The sequence below is a fragment of the Bos javanicus genome, chromosome 8 (assembly GCF_032452875.1).
Source record: "Bos javanicus breed banteng chromosome 8, ARS-OSU_banteng_1.0, whole genome shotgun sequence".
NCBI classification, from domain to species: Eukaryota; Metazoa; Chordata; class Mammalia; order Artiodactyla; family Bovidae; genus Bos; species Bos javanicus.
The window spans coordinates 79,564,659-79,583,036 of NC_083875.1; the positions used below are offsets into that span (position 1 = coordinate 79,564,659).

The 18,378-nt window shown below is 35.3% G+C and overlaps 1 protein-coding gene across 3 annotated transcripts in view; it reads right to left on the minus strand.

Annotated features, from left to right (window-relative positions):
* Positions 1-18,378, minus strand: part of AGTPBP1 (ATP/GTP binding carboxypeptidase 1) — a 191,923-nt gene that overhangs the window by 47,248 nt on the left and 126,297 nt on the right. For 2 of the 3 annotated variants that reach the window (XM_061426060.1, XM_061426062.1), the window contains 3 exons: positions 16,776-16,859; positions 13,997-14,083; positions 13,764-13,912 (listed from right to left, as the gene is read on the minus strand). In XM_061426060.1, the coding sequence (XP_061282044.1) occupies positions 13,764-13,912; positions 13,997-14,083; positions 16,776-16,859 (320 nt within the window). The remainder of the gene's footprint in view (positions 1-13,763; positions 13,913-13,996; positions 14,084-16,775; positions 16,860-18,378) is intronic. The other variant, XM_061426061.1, reaches the window with a different exon arrangement.

Genomic DNA, 18,378 nt, shown 5'->3' on the forward strand with positions numbered 1-18,378 from the left:
ATGTAGATAAAGGATACAACTTTTCAGTAAGTTTGAAACTATTTCAAAATAAAATATTTAGAAAATGATGATCTTTGAACTAGAGCCTTCTTGACATATGTTCGAGAGGGTCATTTTAAGTTCCTAATAGGATCTTCATAGTTCATTCATCTGTTACCTCATTTATTTAACAAATACTTACTGCACATCTACTAAATGCCTTACTATAAATACAAAGCCCAGCAACAGAGGTACTGTCCCTGATCTCGTGAAACATACAATTTGGGTTGGGGGGGGGGGGGTATGCAGTGAGGAAAGGTATTAACCAGCCACATACAAAAACAATGTAGAATTGTGAAGAGTGCCCTAAAGGAGAAAATGACAAGCAATATTTATTAAAGGGACTGACTAATCCTGTATGCGGAGTCAGAGAACAGAAAGTCAAGAGAAAGCTCAGCTCAACTTCCAAGTATGGAATTAACTAACATGAGCAAGGTGGGAATGCTAGAGTTGACTTCAAAATTCTTTTTTGCTGCCTGGTTCCATATATGTTCAATTTATATAAGGGAGTGGTTAAAAATCTTCATATACTTTGGAGATACTGGGGAGGAAGGTCAGGGAGAGAAAGAGGGAGCCTGTGAGTACAGCTCTCTAAATTACTAAAACACAAGACTGCCATCTAGTGGTAATTTGAGCAAACCCTTTTTGAGTAAGGTCAACGGAAGGGAGAGTGACGGATTACAATGGCTGTCAGTGTATACCGTGATATAAATTCATAAACAAACAAACAAAAAATTCATAAACACAAATTCACAAATAAGATCACCCATTGCAATAAAACTAAAACTAAGAAAACTAAATATTTAATATAATCACCTAAAAATTCTCCAAGAAAAAGGCAACTTATGAAACGAAACCAATTCTGCCCTTTTTTGAGGGACACTGACAAAGAGCAAGACCTCCCTCCACTGGGCATACCTGCTAGAAGAACCCAACATTTAAATACTCCCCCAAGCAGCATGTCTCAACAAAAAACAAAAAGAAACTTACAATTTCCTAATTAACATTACTTCCTGACTTCAATCATGCATGGCAATCAACTAAATTCTTCCAGCTGAAGACGTTTCCACTGCAAATATTTTCAGCCATCATTACCATCCCTGAAGTGAATTCAATATGAATCTCATGACAATTAATTACATATATAATTATCATTTCTTAAGATTTTGAATTCTAATTTACTAAATGTTGGTCTATTCCTTCTTCTAACTCTATAGATAACCAGGCAAACCAAGATTTGCTGTATGTTGCATTAATCTAACAAATCTAGTATTAGGGTTCATTTAAAAATTACATCTACCAAACAGCTCCTTCTATAGCTCCTCGTTAAGTACTTACAAGTATAGCAAAATAAAAGAAGACTGGCAACAGTTAACATCCTGTCAGAATCTGGAAGGAATCTCTACTTATCTTAAGGCAGATGGAGCAGGACTGAGAGAAATCCAGTTCAGAATATGCCTCACAATCTATTTTCAAATACATATTTTGGTTTTCCACAGCTAAAAGAAGTGTTATACTACACTGTGAAGGCTCTTAAAGAATAACACATGAAGAATATAATGAATAAAAATAGAAAACATAAAAAATATCAATTATAAGAACCTTAAATAGGTCAAAATTACATATTAAAAGGCAGGAGTCAAACAACAAAATGCAACCTCCATTCACAAAAATAATGAGCAAAGACGCATCAAATTCAAACCAATATAATTTTAAATATAATTCTAGGCCATAGATAAGGAATAGAATAAACGTGACTGTTTTGCACTATTAATGTGCCTGTGTGTGTTCAGTCGCATCCCATTCTTTGCAAGCCCACAGACTGCAGTCCACCAGGCTCCTCTGTTCACGGAATTCTCTAGGCAAAAACACTTGAGTAGGTTGCCATTTCCTTTTTCGGGGTATCTATCCCACCCAGGGATCAAACCCATGTCTCCTGAGTTTGCTGCACTGGCAGGTAGATTCTTTACCACTAGCACCACCAACGGGTATACACAAAACACAAAAAGAACATAGAAAAGTTATAAATGTCTATGTGCCAAATGATAAAGCATTAAAATAGAAAACAAATTTTGATAGAAAAGGGGCTTCTCTAGTGGCTCTGTGGTAAAAAGAATTCATCTGCAATGCAGGAGATATGGGTTCGATCCTTGGATCAAGAGGATCCCCTGGAGAAGGAAATGGCAACCCACTCCAGTATTCTTGCCTGGGAAATTCCATAGACAGAGGAGTATAGTGGGCTACAATCCATGGCGTCATAAGAGTCAGACATGACTTAGCGAATAAACTACCACACTGACAGAAGCATAGTAGAGGTGAAAGACTGTTTAGTTTTCTTAAGCAAACAGACAATATAAAAAATAAAAAGGATATATAAAACTGAATAAACAGGTTTATAACAATAAATTTAACAATTTATCTTAAAATTATGTTGCCAACAGAGAATACATATTTTCTAAGAACCCGTGAACACTAACACTGATCAGATGTTAAGCCATAAAATTATTCCAAATCATAAATTTCACATCAACAAACAAAACTGATTAAAACTTGAATGCAATGACAAAAATCATAACCAAAATAATTTAACCAACTAAAAATGTAACAAACCCTTTTCTAAGCAATTATTGGGCCAAAAAGGATATCAAAATCACACCCAGTTAGAAACCACCTAGAAAATAACAAGGAGGTATTAGTATCAAAATCTGGAGGGGAGACGGTATGGAATTAAGTTGTAATCAAAACCAAATTGAAAACCTAAATGCTTGCAGGAGAGTTCCCAACATGGCAGAATTGGAAGACCCTGAGCTCACACATGTCTTCTCAGGAGCACACCAAAATCACAACTATTTGCAGAACCACTGAGGAAAAAGACCAAAACCTACCAGAAAAGATCTTCTACAACTAAAGATATAAAGAAACAGCACGACAAGATACGTAAGAGGGGCAAAGTCATGGTATAGTTAAGATCCATGCCCCTCAGTGAACAATTCACAAACAGGAGATTACAACTGCGGAGGTTCTCCCCAAGGAGAAAGGGGTCTGAGCCCCATATCAGGCTCCTTAGCCCAGTGATCCTGCACCAGGAAACAAGCTTCAAGAATGCCTGGCTTTGACGGCTAGTAGGGCTTCAGGAAGATTGGAGGACTGTGGAAAACAGACTGTACTCTTAACGGATGTACACAATATCTCACATGTTCCAAGATCCAGGGAAAAAGCAGTCCTCTGAAAAGATCCTGGGTCAGACCCAACTGCTGATCTTGGGAAGTCTCCCAGAGATACAAGAGGCAACTGGAGTTCATTCTAAGGACACGTACATTGGGGGCAGCAATTTTGGGGTGCTCATTCTACCAGGAAGACACTGGTGCTGGCAAGTATCATTGTGGAATTCTCCCTCTAGCTTATTAGCCCCAGGACGCAACAGTCTACAGACATCAGTTCTGGGATACCTGACCCTGCCCACCAATAGGCAGGCTGCCTTAAGCACCCCTGAACCAAAAAAGCTGCCCTAGACATGTCTATGGCGACCAGAGACAGCCCCGCACATCAGCTCCAACACCTGGCTTCAGCCACCATTGAGTGAGTACCAGCCCCAGGATCTCCTGGACCCCAACTCTGCCCACTAGTGAGCCAGCACAAGCCCTAGGACCCCTGGGGTTCCACAGCCAGCTATTTCAGGATCCAGCCCTACCAATCAGTGGCTAGCAACCTCTGCACAAGGCAGGGCCTGGCAACCAATGAGACCAGGGGCCAGCTACACCTACCATACCACCCACAGTGGTCAGCCCACCACAACAGAAGGACTCAAAAAGCCCACACAGGAGGCACCTCTAGAGCACATAGCTCTAGTGACCAGAGGGAAATTTGTTGCTGGGACACACAAAATGTCTCCTACAAAAGGGTACTTTTCCAAGGTCAGGAAACATAACCAACATACCAGATACATAAAAACAGAAACTTAGGCAAATGAGGTAACAGAGGAACATGTTTCAGATGAAGGAATAGGATAAAATCCCAGAACTAAGTGACATAAATATATGCAATCTACCCAAAAGAGAGTTCAAGGTAATGATCATAACAATGATGAAAGAACTCAGGAGGAGAAGAGATGCACAGAATAAGAAATTACAAAAGTTTTTAACAAAGAGCTTGAAAATATAAATAACAACCAAACAAAAATGAAGAATACAATAAATAAAAATTACAATATAAGGAATCAACAGCAGACTAAATGATACAGAAGAGTAAATCAGCAAACTGGAAGACAGAGTAGTGGAAATCACTGAAGCTGAACAGAAAAGAAGAATAAAAAGAAATAAGGACCATTTGAGACCTCTGGGGCAACATCAAGCACAGACATTACAGGGATATAAAAAGGAAAAGACAGAAAGGGGCAAATAACATATTTGAAGAAATAATAGCTGAAAACCACCCTAATAGGGGAAGGGTATAGATATTCAGGTCCAGAAGCCACAAAAAGTCCCAAAAAGAATCAACCCAAGGAGGACCACACAAGGAGCAAGGAAAAAGCAACAAGTTACATAAAAGGGAACTCCCATAAGGCTGTCAGCTGACTTTTCAGCAAAAACCCTGCAGACTAGAAGAGAGTGGCATGAAACATTTAAAATGAAGAAAGAGAAAAACCTACAATCAAGAATACTCTATCTGGCAAGGCTCTCATTCAGATTTGATAGAGAGATCAAAAGTTTTACAGACAAGAAATAGCTAAAAGAGTTCAGCACCAACAACCAGTTTTACAAGGAATGTTAAAAGGACTTCTCTAAGTGAAAAAGAAAAAGCCAAAACTAGAAATATGAAAACTACTAGAAAAACTCATCAGTAAAGGCAAACATAAAGTAAAGGTAGTAACACAGACATGTACAGAGCAAGTAGAAAGGTTAAAAACAAAAGCAGTAAAATCAACCTATATCCACAATAAGCAGTAAAGGAATATACAAAAAAACAGATGCAAAATATGATATAAAAATGGTAACAGTGAGAAGAAAAGAGTACAAATACAGGGTTGTTAAAATGCATTTTAAATTAAGATATAACCAATCTAAATAATCATGTATATAAATATAAATTGCTACATATAAGCCTCATGGTAACAACAAAACAAAATCTATAATAGATACACACACAAAAGAGAAAGGAATCCAAATATAATACTACAGATAGTCATTAAATCACAGGAGAAGAAAATAAAAAACAAAAAAGACCAACAAAAACAACCCTCAAACAGTTAACAAAATGGCAATAAGTACATACATATCAATAATTACTTTAACTATAATCAGAACAAATGCTCCAATCAAAAGACAGACCCATTATATGGCAACAATATATGTTGCCTACAAGAGACTCACTTCATATCCAAAGACACACACAGACTGAAAGTGAGGGAATGGAAAAAGGTATTCCACGCAAATAGAAATCAAAATAAAGGCAGTGTAGCAATACTTGTATGAGACTAAATAGATTTTAAACAAAGACAGTGCCAAAAAAGACAAAGAAGAACATTACATAATGATCAAGGGATCAATCCTAGAAGAAAATATAACAATTACAAACACATATGCACACAACTTAGGAGCAGCTAAACACACAGGGTAAATATTAACAGATATCAATGGAAAGATCATCCAGACAGAAAATAAATAAGGAAATACTGGGCTTAAATTACACATTAAACCAGATGAACATAATAGATATATATAAACACTCCATCCAAAAGCAGCAGATAACACATTCTTTTCAAGTGCAGCTGGAACATTCTCTAGGATAGATCTCATGCTAGGCCACAAAGCAGGCCTTAGTAAATTTAAGAAAACTGAAAGCATATCAACCTTTTTTCATGACCACAATGCTATGAGATTACCAAAAAAAAAACCTACAAAAAGCACAAAGAAATGGAAACTAAACAATATACTCCTAAATAATCAATGATTCGCTAAAGATACAAACAAACAAAGAAAAACAAAGACAAATGAAAAGAAAAACAAAATAGATCCGATGTCTAACTGATACAGCAAAAGCAGTTCTAAGAATTTTAAATTAATATATTTACCTCAGGAACAAGAAAAATATCTCAAACAATCTAACTTTAAACTTAAAGAAAAATAACCCAACCTTACATCTAAAGGAAAAAGAACAAACAAAACCCAAAGTTAGTAGAAGAAAAGAAATTACAAAATCAAAAAAGAAGAAAATAGAGGCTAAAAATATAGAAAAGATCAATGAAACTAAAAGCCAGTTCTTTGAAATGATAAAATTGATTAACCATTATGCAGACTCATCAAGAAAAAAAAGAAGGCCCAAATGAATAAGTGAGGGAAAAAAAAGGGGAGAAGTTACAGCCAATTCCACAGAAATAAAAAAGATGATTACTATGAACAGTTGTATGCCAATAAAATAGACAAGCTGGAAGAAATGGACAAACTTCCACAAACGGACAAACTCCTAGAAATGTACAATTTCCCATGACTGAACCAGGAAGAAATAGAAGACATAAGTAAGCAAGACCCATGATGAAACTGAATCAATAATTTTAAAACTCCAAACAAGCAAGAGTCCTGGACCACACGACTTCACCAGTGAATTCTGCCAAACATGTAAAGAAGAGTTAAGATCTACCCTTCTCAAACTATTCCAAAAATTGCTGAGGAAGGACTACAACTGAACTCATTTATGAAGATAACATCCCTCTGACATGAAAAATAAGACAAAGAGATCACACAAAAAGAAAATTACAAGCTATTATCACTGACGAACATAGATGCAAAAATCCTCAACAAAATATTAGCAAACTAAATCCAACCATATGTTAAAATGATCATACACCATAATCCACTGGGATTTAGCCCAGGGATTTAGCACAAGGATGGTTCAATATCCACAAATCAATCAGTGTGATACATCATAACAACAAACTGAAGAATAAAAACCATATGATTATCTCAGTAGGTGCAGAAGAAGCTTTTCATCAAATTCAACATCCATTTATGATAAAATCTTCCCAGAAGGGGGTATAGATGGAACATACCTCAACATAATAAAGGCCATATATTATTAGCCTACACCTAACACCATATTCTATGACAAAAAGCTGAAAGCATTTTCTCTGAGGTAAGGAACAAAACAAGGACACCCGCTCTCCTCACTTTTTATTCAACACAGTATCAGAAATCCTAGGCACAACTGTCAAATAACAAAAATAAAAGGAATTTGAAATGGAAAAGAGGAAGTAAAACTCATTGTTTGTAGATGACATGACACTATACGTAGAAAATCTTAAAGATGCCACTAAAAATACTACTAGAGTTCTTCAATGAATTCAGGAAAGTTGCAGGATGCAAAATTAATATAGCACATCAATAGGTTATACATTATATGGTCATTCCTATAAATGCAAAGAGTGAAAGAAAATAATTCTGATTTTTTAAAAATCAGTAAAAATAAAAATTCTTTAGAAAGAATATGTATCTCAAAACAAGAGCGAACATATATAAGAGAAATACTAGTAGCATTTAAAGTCAAAATAAAACATGCCCAAAGTCTTCCTTTAAACAATCTCAATGATCTAGCCAAAAGCAATGAAACAATTACATAATTAGGGATAAGAATAAATTCTAAGGAACTACCCAAAAAATTCAAAGCATCATCTGAGAAACACTGAGAGCTAATAAGAAAGTTAGGTAAGGAGTTTGATTTTCAAGGAAACATAAAATTCCTCAGCTTCCTGTCTGAGCTACCAGGGAAGCCCAAGAAAATGAGAGTGGGTAGCCTATCTCTTTCTCCAAGGGATCTTCCCAACCCAAGAATTGAACCAGAGTCTCATTGTAGGCAGGGTCTTTACCAGCTGAGCTACCAGGGAAGCCCATCAGCTTCCTTAATTCTAAATAATGACAAACTTGAAAATACTCTTTCAGAACAGGGGGGAAAAAATACATAAAATACTTAAGAATAAAGGTAAAAAGAAGGGTATAAAACTTACAAGAAGAAAACTAAAAAATTTAGGTGAGGGAATAAAAACTTGAGAAAACAAATATATACACCATGTTCTTAAGTGGCAAGATTTAATATAAGAAATCCAGTTTCTTCCACATTATTGTATAAGTTTATGCAATGGAAATTTGGGGCTGTCTGATAAAATTATTCAGAATAATACTGAGAAAAAATTATTCAGGAAAAATAAAGTTAGAAAAAACTGTTAAATCATTTTTGAAAAAGACTACAGAATGTTAAACTATTTTATGAAGTCAAAATAACTTAAAAATCAAAGTGATATGAGAGCAACAAGGATGGTGCACGAGACTGAAAAATCAGAACAATTAAAATCTAGTGATGCTAGAGCAACAAAAGTTCCCAAACAAATGCTAGAGTATGATGAGGGCCAGAAGTTGATGCGAGTCGTGTCACTGCTTCCACTTTTTCCCTTCTATTTTCCAGGAAGTGATGGGACCAATCGCCATGATCTTAGCTTTTTAATGTTGAGTTTCAAGCCAGCTTTTCACTCTGCTCTTTCACCCTCATCAAGAGGCTCCTTAGTTCCTCTTCACTTTTCACCATTAGAGTGGTATCGTATTTGTTATTTTTCCCAGCAATCTTGATTGCAGCTTGTGATTCATCCAGCTTGACATTTTACATGATGTACTCTGCATGGAAGTTAATGAAAATATACAGCCTTGATGTAATCCTTTCCCAATTTAGAACCAATCCGTTGTTCCATGTCCAGTTCTAACTGTTGCTTCTTGACCCATATACAGGTTTCTCAGGAGACAGGTAAAGTGGTCTGGTACTCCCATCTTTGTAAGAATTTTCCAGTTTGTTGTGATCCACAAAGTCAAAAGCTTTAGCATAGTCAGTGAAGCAGAAGTAGGTATTTTTCTGGAACTCCCTTGTTTTCTCCACAATCCCAACAAATGTTGGCAATTTGACCTCTGGTTCCTCTGCCTCCTTGAAACCCAGCTTGTACCTTTGGTAGTTCTCGCTTCACACACTGCTGTGGCCTAGCTTGAAGGAATTTGAGCATAACCTTGCTAGCACGTGAAATGAGTGCAATTGTGCGGTAGTTTAAACATTCTCTGGCATTGCCCTTCTTTGGGACTGGAAAGAAAACTGACCTTTTCCAGTCCTGTGGCCACTGCTGAGTTTTCCAAATTTGCTGACATATTGAGTGCAGCACTTTCACACCATCATCTTCTGGATTTGAAATAGCTCAACTGGAATTCCATCACCTCCACTAGCTTTGTTCATAGTAATGCTTCCTAAGGCCAACATGACTTCACACTCTAGGATGTCTGGCTCTTTATGAGTGACCACACCATCATGGTTTTCCAAGTCATTATGACCTTTCCTTTACAGTTCTCTGTATTCTTGCCACTGATTCTTAAATCTCTTCTGCTTCTGTTAGGTCCTTTTAACTCTTCTGTCCCTTATCGTGCCCATCCTTGCATTAAGTGTTTCCTTGATATCTCAAATTTTCTTGAAGAGACCTCTAGCCATTCCCATTCTACTGTTTTTCTCTATTTCACTGCACTGTTCATTTAAGAAGGCTTTCTTATCTTTTCTTGATATTCTCTGAATTCTGCGTTCAGTTGGGCATATCTTTCCCTTTCTCCTTTGCCTTTTGCTTCTTCTCTTTTCCCAGCTACAAGGCCTCCTTAGACAACCACTTTGCCTTCTTGAATTTTGGGGAGTGGGGGATGGTTTTGGTCACTGCCTTCTGTACAGTGTTATGAACTCCATTCCTAGTTATTCAGGCACTCTGTCTATCAGATCTAATCCCTTGAATCTGTTTGCCACCTCCACTGTGTAACTATAAGGGATTCTAGTGGTTTTCCCTACTTTCTTCAATTTAAAGCTGGATTTTGCAATGAGGAGCTCACGATCTGAGCCACAGTCAGCTCCAGGTCTTGTTTTTGCTGACCATATAGAGCTTCTCCATTTTTGGCTGCAAAGAATACAATCAATCTGATTTTGGTACTGGCATTTCATGGCATGGGGAAATGTTATTACCACATATTGTGTAATTTAAAAACATAACATATAATGACTTTTCATATTTTGAACTCAAATGTATAAAAGGGTAAAATTTAATTTTAAAATTATGTGAATAGTAAGATTAAGGATGGATAACAAAATGCTAAACAGTGGATTTTATCTTCTATTTCCTTCTTAGAGAATCTTCTCTAAAGTTTATTTACTTTACCAAATTCCCTTATTTGGAATAGTAAATCCCATATGATCCATGGTTTCATAATCCAAAAAACAAAAACAAACAAACAAAAAAACAAAAACACTTACAGCTGGAAGACAGATAAATAAATTCCACTTCTGTGAATATGTAAGTAAATTACTATACGCACAGATATTTAGTATAATACAATAATGTTCATCTCAGTAGAAGTTAAAGTATAAAATAATTAGATACAACCTAAGGTGCAACAGGGTCACTAAACTTTGTAATCATTTTATAAGTCAAATCATATGCTGTACAGTTTAAACTTATACAGTTCTGTAGGTCAATTAATCTCAATAAAACTAGAATCAAAATAAAAATGGCTTAAAAGTCTAACAAAGGAACAGTTGGATAAATGTTACAGAACTTTGACAAGATATCCATTAAACTATGCTTCAGAGGGATATTTGTTTAATGACCAGAAAAATAATGATGATATAATCTTTAGTTAAGATGCAGGTTATGAAACTGTGTGTGTTATGAGCATTTTTTTAAAAAACACATAACTATATGTATGGAAAGATCACATAATGCATTATAAAAAAAAGCTGGAAAGAAACAACAAACATTAAAATAAATTTCTTTGGATGATGTATTGTTGATGGTTTTAATTTTCTTCTTACCAACATTCTGTTTTCCAGATTTTATACAAAGTGAGTTTGGAATGTATAATATATTAATAGTAATATGAACAAGAATACCCAAAGGGCCTAGGGTGAAAAGGAGGGGAAACTTAAAAATTAAAGCATCCATCTGTCTCAATGTTTTGACTTGGTTTTAGTTACAGAATTTTATTCATTTTAAATTTAAAATGACACTAAAGGAAGAAATTATCACACAGAAATACAGTTCTTTTAATAGAGAAATATTACTCCAAAATATGTGCTTTTAATTATAAAAATTAAAGTATTTTAATAAAGCTTAGTGTATTATTTTATAAAAGTCAATAAACAAATAGTAAAGGTACCATCTACCTATAGCACTAGTATTTGAATATTCTCTATCATTTCTGGAATAAATATGCCTTTATATTTTACTCATAATTGTCCTTCACTCCTGTAAAATATTATGTTAGCATTATATTGAATATTTATAAGTTAAATAGGGAAAACATAAGATCCTTTACTTATTTTGGTATTATTTTGAATGATTTTTCAATTAAAGTAATTTTTAAAGTTATATGAAAGTTTAAGGTCAACAAATGTTTCTAAAAAATAGGACACTCAATGATTAGCAGTCATACCCAAAAGTCAAAAAATAAAACAAGATTTTATCAAGAATACTCATATCACTATTCATGTAAGTCAATATAACCACTGAATCCTCAGTCAAAATATATTTTTATAAGAATACATCATTTTAAATTAGATTACTTAAAACATTTTTAAAACTTTAAAAATGTTTATAACTAAACCAGATATTATAAGCCTTATCTTCCCATAATTATTACATTAAATAGTGAATCTGATTAAAGCTTTATCCTATGTATGTGAAATAATTATCTGGAGTATACAATTTTCTGTTTTCCATATAAATAATGACAATTGGGGAAGAATCAAATCTTGAAAGCTTCAATTTTCAGAAATGTCCCCTTATATAGAGTATCATCATATTCATGCTTTTAACATTTTAGAACAATTATCTGAAACAGATAATATAGCAGTCATACCTTAGCTGTTGCTGTTGCTAAGTCACTTCAGTCGTGTCCGACTCTGTGTGACCCCATAGACGGCAGCCCACCAGGCTTCCCCGTCCCTGGGATTCTCCAGGCAAGAACACTGGAGTGGGTTGCCATTTCCTTCTCCAATGCATGAAAGTGAAAAGTGAAAGTGAAGTCGCTCAGTCGTGTCCGACTCTTAGCGACCCCATGGACTGCAGCCTACCAGGCTCCTCGGTCCATGGGATTTTCCAGGCAAGAGTACTGGAGTGGGGTGCCATTGCCTTCTCTGACCTTAGCTGTTAAAGCTCTTCAATCTTTATACACCAGAAAAAATTTTTTCTTTACACAAAATTATCATCAAATAAAAAACTTGATGTCTTAATTTTCAATTACTGATATTAAGTTTATACAATTAAATAATCTTCCACTGAAATAATACCTGACTATAAAAACCTGATGCCTTGGCAAATAACCCCAAGTTTGACATCTATTAAAGTACTAATAAGTACAAAGCCTTAAATGAGGCTATAAATACAGCTTTTTTGCTGGTACAACCCTAGGGTTTTTAAAAACTGCCTCATAAGAAAAACACTAGAGAAAAACAGTGAAACAAAAAGCTGGTTCTTTAAAATATCAACAAAACTGACCAAGAAAAATAAAGACAAGACACAAGTTACTATTGTCAGGAATTAAACACAGGATATCACTAGAGACCCTGAAGATATTAAAAAGACAGTAAGAAAATACTATGAACAACTTTACATACACATTTGAAAATTTATAAGAAACTGATCAATTCCTATAAAGAACAAACTACTATAACTCACCCAAGGTGAAATAGATAATCTGAATAGTCCTAAAAACTACTAAAGAAGAAATTTAATCTCTAATTTAAAAGAGTACCAAATAAGAAGTCTCCTGGACCAGATGATTTCTCTGGAGAATTCTACCAAGCATTTAAGAATTAACACCAAATATGCACAAGCTCTTTCAGAAAATAAGAGGAGGGAGTATTACTCAACTAGTTTTAGAAGTAATTGTAATTGTTACCATGATATGCCAAAATCAGATATGATATAAAAAAAACATATATGTGTGTGTGTGTGTGTGTGTATATATATATGTATCTCTCAATATACCTCTTGCAAAGAAATTTAAAAACTCTTAATAAAACATTAGCAATTATATACGATGACTATAATTCACATATTTAATTCATTCACAGATAAAAAAGGCTGGTTCAGTATTCGAAAATGAATTAATATAACATGCCATCTTAACAGGCTAAAGAAGAAAAATCACATGATCATATCATTTGATGAAAAAAAGCATGTGTCAAAATTTAATACCCATTTATAACAAAAACTCTCAGTAAACTAGTAATAAAGGAAACTTCTTCAATTAGATTTTAAAATTTACAGAAAACTACAACTGAATGGTGAACTATAAAGGAGTAGCACAGGTTTGGTGGTACTGAAAGAATTCTCTATCCTAGTTGTGGTGACAATAATAAGAATCTACAAATGTAATAAAAAGGCACAGAATTATGCACCCACACTGTTCCAACGTCAAACCCTGGTTTTGACATTCTAGTACAGCTACGTAGGATGTAACCATTAGAGGAAATCTGGTGAACAGAACTTCTCTGCAACTTCTACAACTTTTAACTTTTTATGACACTATTCAAATTAAAAAAGTTAAAAAAGAGATTGTTTTATGTAATTCTCTTCTGGATGAACAGACTTCATTAAAAACTTTATTTTAAGTAGCACATGTAATAAATCTTTAGTTGTACTCAATTTGGATGAAATGTTGTCTTACCATAATTAAACTGACTGTTGGACTTTTCACAGTTAATGATGTTGAACCTATAAGCAATACTTGGTCGCATTCCACTGACTTCAAAGTAAAACCACTGATGATAATGATTGCTATTTATGTCTGAGTTCAGAATAAGGTCATATTCATTTCTGAAAACAGAAAATAAACAAATTTGATGAAAATTAGGAAAATATCTATACACAAACAAAACGAGAAGAATTTTAATGACTTACTTTCTAATTTGAATTACTTTACGCAGATTCCCAGATTCAAATTTGGAGTTAAACTTCAACACATCTGCTTCTTCTGGAATGGTATAGCTAAATAAAAATTTTAAGTAAGAATAAAAAATACATAGCATTTAAACAAGTGAGCAAAAACGAAACTACACTATAGATTAAAAATGCACCATTATTGCTCGCTCACCCTCCTCATTATTTTTAAGCCAAAGAACAAAATCAACACAAGCAAACTACAAACTCTGGCTAATATTTACAGAACAAAATATTATAATTACAAGTAGAGATTTTCCCCACAATTATATAGTGAATATTAATCACAAAAATTTTGTCTCATTAGATGCCATTTCTAAATATTAGTAATCTTATGGAAAAGACCAGTTATTTTTTAAAGTGCATATGACTTGTATTGAGTACCAATAATTCTAGAAACTATGCAGTTCTCAGGTAAAACTATTTTTTTAATTTAGAGAGCTTCATTATCTATTGTCTAATATAATTAGTACCCAAAAGGTGGAAGTATTATTTTCATTTTACATATTCCTTACTTTAGCAAGTACTTATTGAGCTCCTACTAGGTGCCAGATACTGTTTTAGTTATCTATTTCCCTGACTGAATACAAATTCTTGCTCTTCTCGAGCTTACATTCTAATGGGGGAAAATGAAGACTCCCAGAAGACCAATGCTTTTGTCCAAAGGCACTTCAGTTAGAAATAGCACTGGCATGTGACACTTCCCTGGGTCTGGAAGATCTTCTGGAGGAGGAAATGGCAACTCACTCCAGTATTCTTGTCTGGAGAATTCCATGGACAGAAGGTCCTGGCGGGCTACAGTCCATAGGGTCACACAGAGTCAGACATGACTGAGCAACTAAACAACAAGAATATTCTACACTTAAGAGTTCTTGAGGTTCTGTGTTACCACATTGTCTGGTCTAACACAGAATTGCTAAGTCACTTCAGTCGTGTCCGACTCTGTGCAACCCCATAGATGGCAGCCCAACAGGCTCCCCCGTCCCTGGGATTCTCCAGGCAAGAATACTGGAGTGGGTTGCCATTTCCTTCTCCAATGCATGAAGGTGAAAAGTGAAAGTGAATTCACTCAGTCCTGTCTGACTCTGAGCAACCCCAAGGACTGCAGCCTACCGGGCTCCTCCATCCATGGGATTTTCCAGGCAAGAGTACTGGAGTGGGGTGCCATCACCTTCTCCAAACACAGAATTAGAAACATTGAAATAACTAAGAAATTATGAATAGATTTGTTTTTTATTTTTGTGAATGTTATTTCAAATTCAGTCATTAGCTCTGACATCACATTACCCTCTCAACAAAAATCTTTTAAAATGTTTTATTTCCTCCAAATAAGACTAATGAAATATAAAATCTCTCCAAAATATTAGAATGTTGAAGGAGAGAGAGCGAAAACCCATTCATGGGCTGATTAAAGTTCTCATTACTGAAGACAATGCAATGGCACCTAATGAATTATATATAAGTAAATAAATGAAAATGAAAAATGATGAATATGACTACACTTAAATCATTTGTATCCAGTAATGAGAAGCTTAATCATGCATGGATATGAGAGTTGGACCATAATGAAGGCTGAATGCCGTAGAACTGATGCTTTTGAACTGTGGTGTTGGAGAAGACTCTTTAGAGTCCCTTGGACTACAAGGAGATCCAATCAGTCCATCCTAAAGGAAATCAGTCCTGAGTATTCATTGGAAGGACTGATGTTGAAGCTAAAGCTTCAATACTTTGGCCACCTCATGTGAAGAGCTGACTCATTAGAAAATACCCTGATGCTGGGAAACAGTGAAGGCAGGAGGAGAAGGGGACGACAGAGGATGAGACAGCTGGATGGCATCACTGACTCAATGGACATGAGTTTGAACAAGCTCTGGGAGATGGTGAAGGACAGGGAAGCCTGGCGTGAGGCAGTCCACTGGGTTGCAAAGAATCAGACGTGACTGACTGAACAACAACAACAAAATCATTAAACGCAATGGCACCAGTGATAACCCTAAATTGGAAATTACACTAAAACATTCTTGTGGTTTAGTCGCCACGTCATGTCCGACTCTTAAAATCCCATGAACTGTATGTAGCCCACCAGGCTCCTCTGTCCATGGGAATTTCCAGGCAAAAATACTGGAGTGGCTTGCCGTTTCCTTCTCCAGGGGATCTTCCAGACTCAGGAATCGAAACCCAGGCTCCTGTGCTGCCGACAGTCTCCTGCACTGCAGGTAGATTCTTTACCCATTGAGCCACCAGGGATCACAAACAAATGGCTTCAAAAGTCAGGCAAGTAACATGAAACGATTGAAGCAGATTGTAAACAGTAAGAGACGAAAGTGAGAAGTGGGGACTGTGGAAAATCAGCAAGCATATTTTCCTTCCAAAGGGGATGGTAATTTGTTGTCCTAAGGAAACGAAGGCTCAGTATTACAGGACAAAACTGCAGCATTCATATGAAATCTCTATTATCTTAAGTGGAGGTAGTTTCAGCTTTTAAAAACAAAGCATCAGATGTGATGTTTCCCTTATTAAACCTATTAAAAGCCCACATAAGAAAAACTAAATTTGTAGCATACTCAATTTAACCAAATAAACATGATTTACATTACCATTATATCTCTGGTAAAAGATAAAAACAGAGTGAGGCTTAACTAGGTGGAAGTTAACTATATTTCTTTGTGTTTTAAAAGAACACTGAAATTTTAAGATAAGAATAAAACCAACAACACTAAAACATAAAAATGAGACTTACTTTGGGTTATCTAAGTCATATACCACTCGATCTATGATATCACTCTGATGTATTAGCCTCTCAATATCTTGGGCAATTTTTGTTCTGAAATCATAAAGAAGTTTGACCAAAATTCATTATTATATGCTAAGGCAAGAAGTTTGACCAAAATTCATTATTATATGCTAAGGCACAATTTTCCTCCAAGTAATTTTGAATAAAAAAATATAAAATGATAAAAATTCTTAAAATAAAAATTATCATCCCCCTACATATATGTGTACAAAATAAATCAGTACATAAAATTTAGACAAAAATCAATATTTTAAAAGTCTAAGTTCTAGAAAAATAACCAGCACAAGGCCAATAGCTTTATTTAAAAAACCTTTAATGACTATATGCTTTTCTATATAGAAAATTCTTAATCTAGCATTATATAATTAGGCATATTTATTTTTAGTTTTTTATTTTACAAAACTAACTCATCACTGACACAGCAGTCTATCAAGAAAAAACCAAGCATCAAAGGATTATGATATAAATCCTTGATTTAGAGTCAGTGTCCTAACTTTCAAATAGCAAATTCTTTCTACAAAAGCAAAACTTTTAAAAAGCTAAAATTATAGTAATAAACAAATCAAAAATTTATATCACCCAGATCAACAATGAAAGACATGGCACTTACATATACTCAGATATGCCACACCAAAAAATACAAGTATTCAAGTATGGTGAATGACTAAAAACATCCATTTGTCAAAACCATTTATTAAATATTAAATTTATGAAATACCTACCATAAATGTATAAAAAATTAATACTTACAAAAGTTTGCAGTTTTTCTTAAGAAAAATGGTATTAAAAGGCTGATATAACATCTCAGTTCTACAGCAACATTCTGCATTGTAAAACAAGATAAAAAAGCTCGATACCCACAGGGCCAGTACGTGATGTACCTGAGGAGGCCTGCTGGGGGATGCTGTGGAAAACGGGGGAACACAGGATCTGTCTAAACACAACCAAATGCTGCCAGGTAGGAAGAGACATTAAGGGTGCAATACCAAATTTACAAGAAACAATGGAAACTTGGATCACTACGTGGAGTCTCTCACATGTTAAAGGCTGGGGATCTATTAAAAAATAAAAACAGGGAGAACAAGATGGCAGAGGAGTAGGTGGACATGGAGTACATCTCTCTCCACAGATACATCAGGAATACACCTTCAGACACAGAAGGGCATACAGAACACCAGCTGAGAGCAGACAGGAGTACCTGACCAGAGGAAACAAATATATAGACCCACACAAAACTCGGTAGGACAAAGGAACTAGGGAGAAAAACAGGAGTGTTAGTAGGACTGGAACCCCCCCTTGGAGGGTGGGGGAACTGAAGCAGGGGTCCGATCCCCACATCTGGGCAACAGAGTCAGAGGAGAAACATTTAAGGCTGAGAGTGAAACAGCTGATCTGTGGCAGCCTAAATGGAATGCAGTCCTTGCTGCAGCCATACATACTCCAGACAGGGACATAGATCCCCTGGAAGGTACAGCGGCTGGGAGCTGGAGTTCAGGGATTGTGGAGCAATCCCAGGGCAAGGGGCTGCTGTTGACTGCTGAGAGACAGA